Source organism: Seriola lalandi, unplaced genomic scaffold (assembly GCF_002814215.2).
Source record: "Seriola lalandi dorsalis isolate HSWRI2012SDOR001 ecotype SW California unplaced genomic scaffold, Sedor1 jcf7180002054974, whole genome shotgun sequence".
Taxonomy (NCBI): Eukaryota; Metazoa; Chordata; class Actinopteri; order Carangiformes; family Carangidae; genus Seriola; species Seriola lalandi.
Window position 1 is genome coordinate 695,968 of NW_019525524.1, and position 1,710 is coordinate 697,677.

Genomic DNA, 1,710 nt, shown 5'->3' on the forward strand with positions numbered 1-1,710 from the left:
TATACATATATATATATATATATATACATATACATATATATATATATATATATATACATATACATATATATATATATATACATATACATATATATATATATATATATACATATACATATATATATACATATATATATATATACATATATATATATATATACATATATATATATACATACATAGAACATTTATACAGTATGTGGTTACTTTTAGTTAAGCTCAGAGACGATGTATTATTGAGAAGAAATGCTGTTTTACTAATAATATTACTATATAACCACATTAATATAACTGAATAACATCACAAAAATTAGAATTAACATTTTAGGACTAATTATCATCTGTTTATCTAATCTAATTTAATTAATGGAGAAAAATCCCAGGAGTCCGTCAGAGTGAGTTGAAAGAGGCTGAAGTTTTAACATCTGGTTAATGAAACCATGTTGTTTTAAACTAGCTGAGTGACTGAAGTATAATGATTTACCATTTAGTTCTTGAATGACTCTTCATAGCAGCTGAGTTTTCAGGACATTTTTGTCGCCATCTTGTGGTGATTGGTGGAACTGCAGCTTCAGGCACTTATTTAAAATCTGGGTCCAATAAATGGCAGATCATCAGATGTTTGATTGATCAGAACAGTGTGTTGTACACGCTGTAGACTGATGACCGTGAGATTGTCCTCACCTCCACAGAGGTCTCCGAACACGTAGTAGCACTGCTCAGAGAAGGTGACCTTGTTGACGGTGTGGCGGATGTATCCGGCCTTCAGCAGGTTTCCTGCATACTTCCTGGCTTCACGGCGGTCCGTGAAACCTTCCACATTACGGTGGAGCCAGTCCACCACATCTGAACCTGGAGAGACAGAACACAAACTGATGGTAGTAGTATTGTGGTATTTAGAGACATAGACCAGACTGAGGGACAGGCTTTGACTTGTCAGGATCGAGACCAAAATCCTGAATCTCCATCTGATCAGGAGAACTTGAAGCTCTTGAATTTCCTCTCCTGTTTGAAAGGTGTATAAACCTGTCTGCCTCTCTTAACACCAGCACACCCACTGTTTTCAATGTGAGGCAACCCTCATCTCAATTTATATGTTGTGAAGTGAATTTAAAACTTCCTATTATATTTCTCTATATTCATATTATTTTCTATCTCATCTCAGCTCATTGAGTTTGAACATGAAGAATAACCATGATCATGAGCTGCAGTGTTTCCAGTTCACATCCAGCGACCTTTGTTTCATAAAATCATAAATGCCTTAATTGATCTTTTTCATGGATCAGCAACAGAGTATTTTAACCCTGGTGTACAGAGGAGTCTTTGAGGTTTCTGTAAATATCATCAAAGCAGTAGTTGGTGTTGCTAGACCACCTTCTGGGTCTTAGAGGTCTCTAAAGTGCACCTCACCATGAGCACTGTGTACCACTGTTCCAGTGCACAGAGCCTCAGGTCAAGCCTGCTGGATGATGCAGACTAGGATGTGAGTTGGACTTCTTACCGATGAAGGCGTTGGGGATGGTTATCTTCAGCCACATCCTGTCCCGAACCTCCAGGCCTGACTCCGGATTGGCCATCGCCTTGACAACAGCTGTGATGTTGCTGTGAATGGTGAGATGGTTTTCTTCATGGACACCTGATAAACAACAGCAGTAGGTTACTGTCTGAGTCATGGAAGGACAGATAAAGGACGCATTGATGGATGCTGCA

At 38.1% G+C, this 1,710-nt stretch overlaps 1 protein-coding gene across 1 annotated transcript in view; it reads right to left on the bottom strand.

The window, feature by feature from the left end:
* LOC111646687 (segment polarity protein dishevelled homolog DVL-2-like) overlaps positions 1–1,710 on the bottom strand; it is a gene marked incomplete at its 5' end in the record, with an annotated part of 8,381 nt that overhangs the window by 2,450 nt on the left and 4,221 nt on the right. The window contains 2 exons of the mRNA XM_087171073.1: positions 685–852; positions 1,502–1,636. Coding sequence (XP_087027199.1) covers positions 685–852; positions 1,502–1,636 — 303 coding nt within the window. The remainder of the gene's footprint in view (positions 1–684; positions 853–1,501; positions 1,637–1,710) is intronic.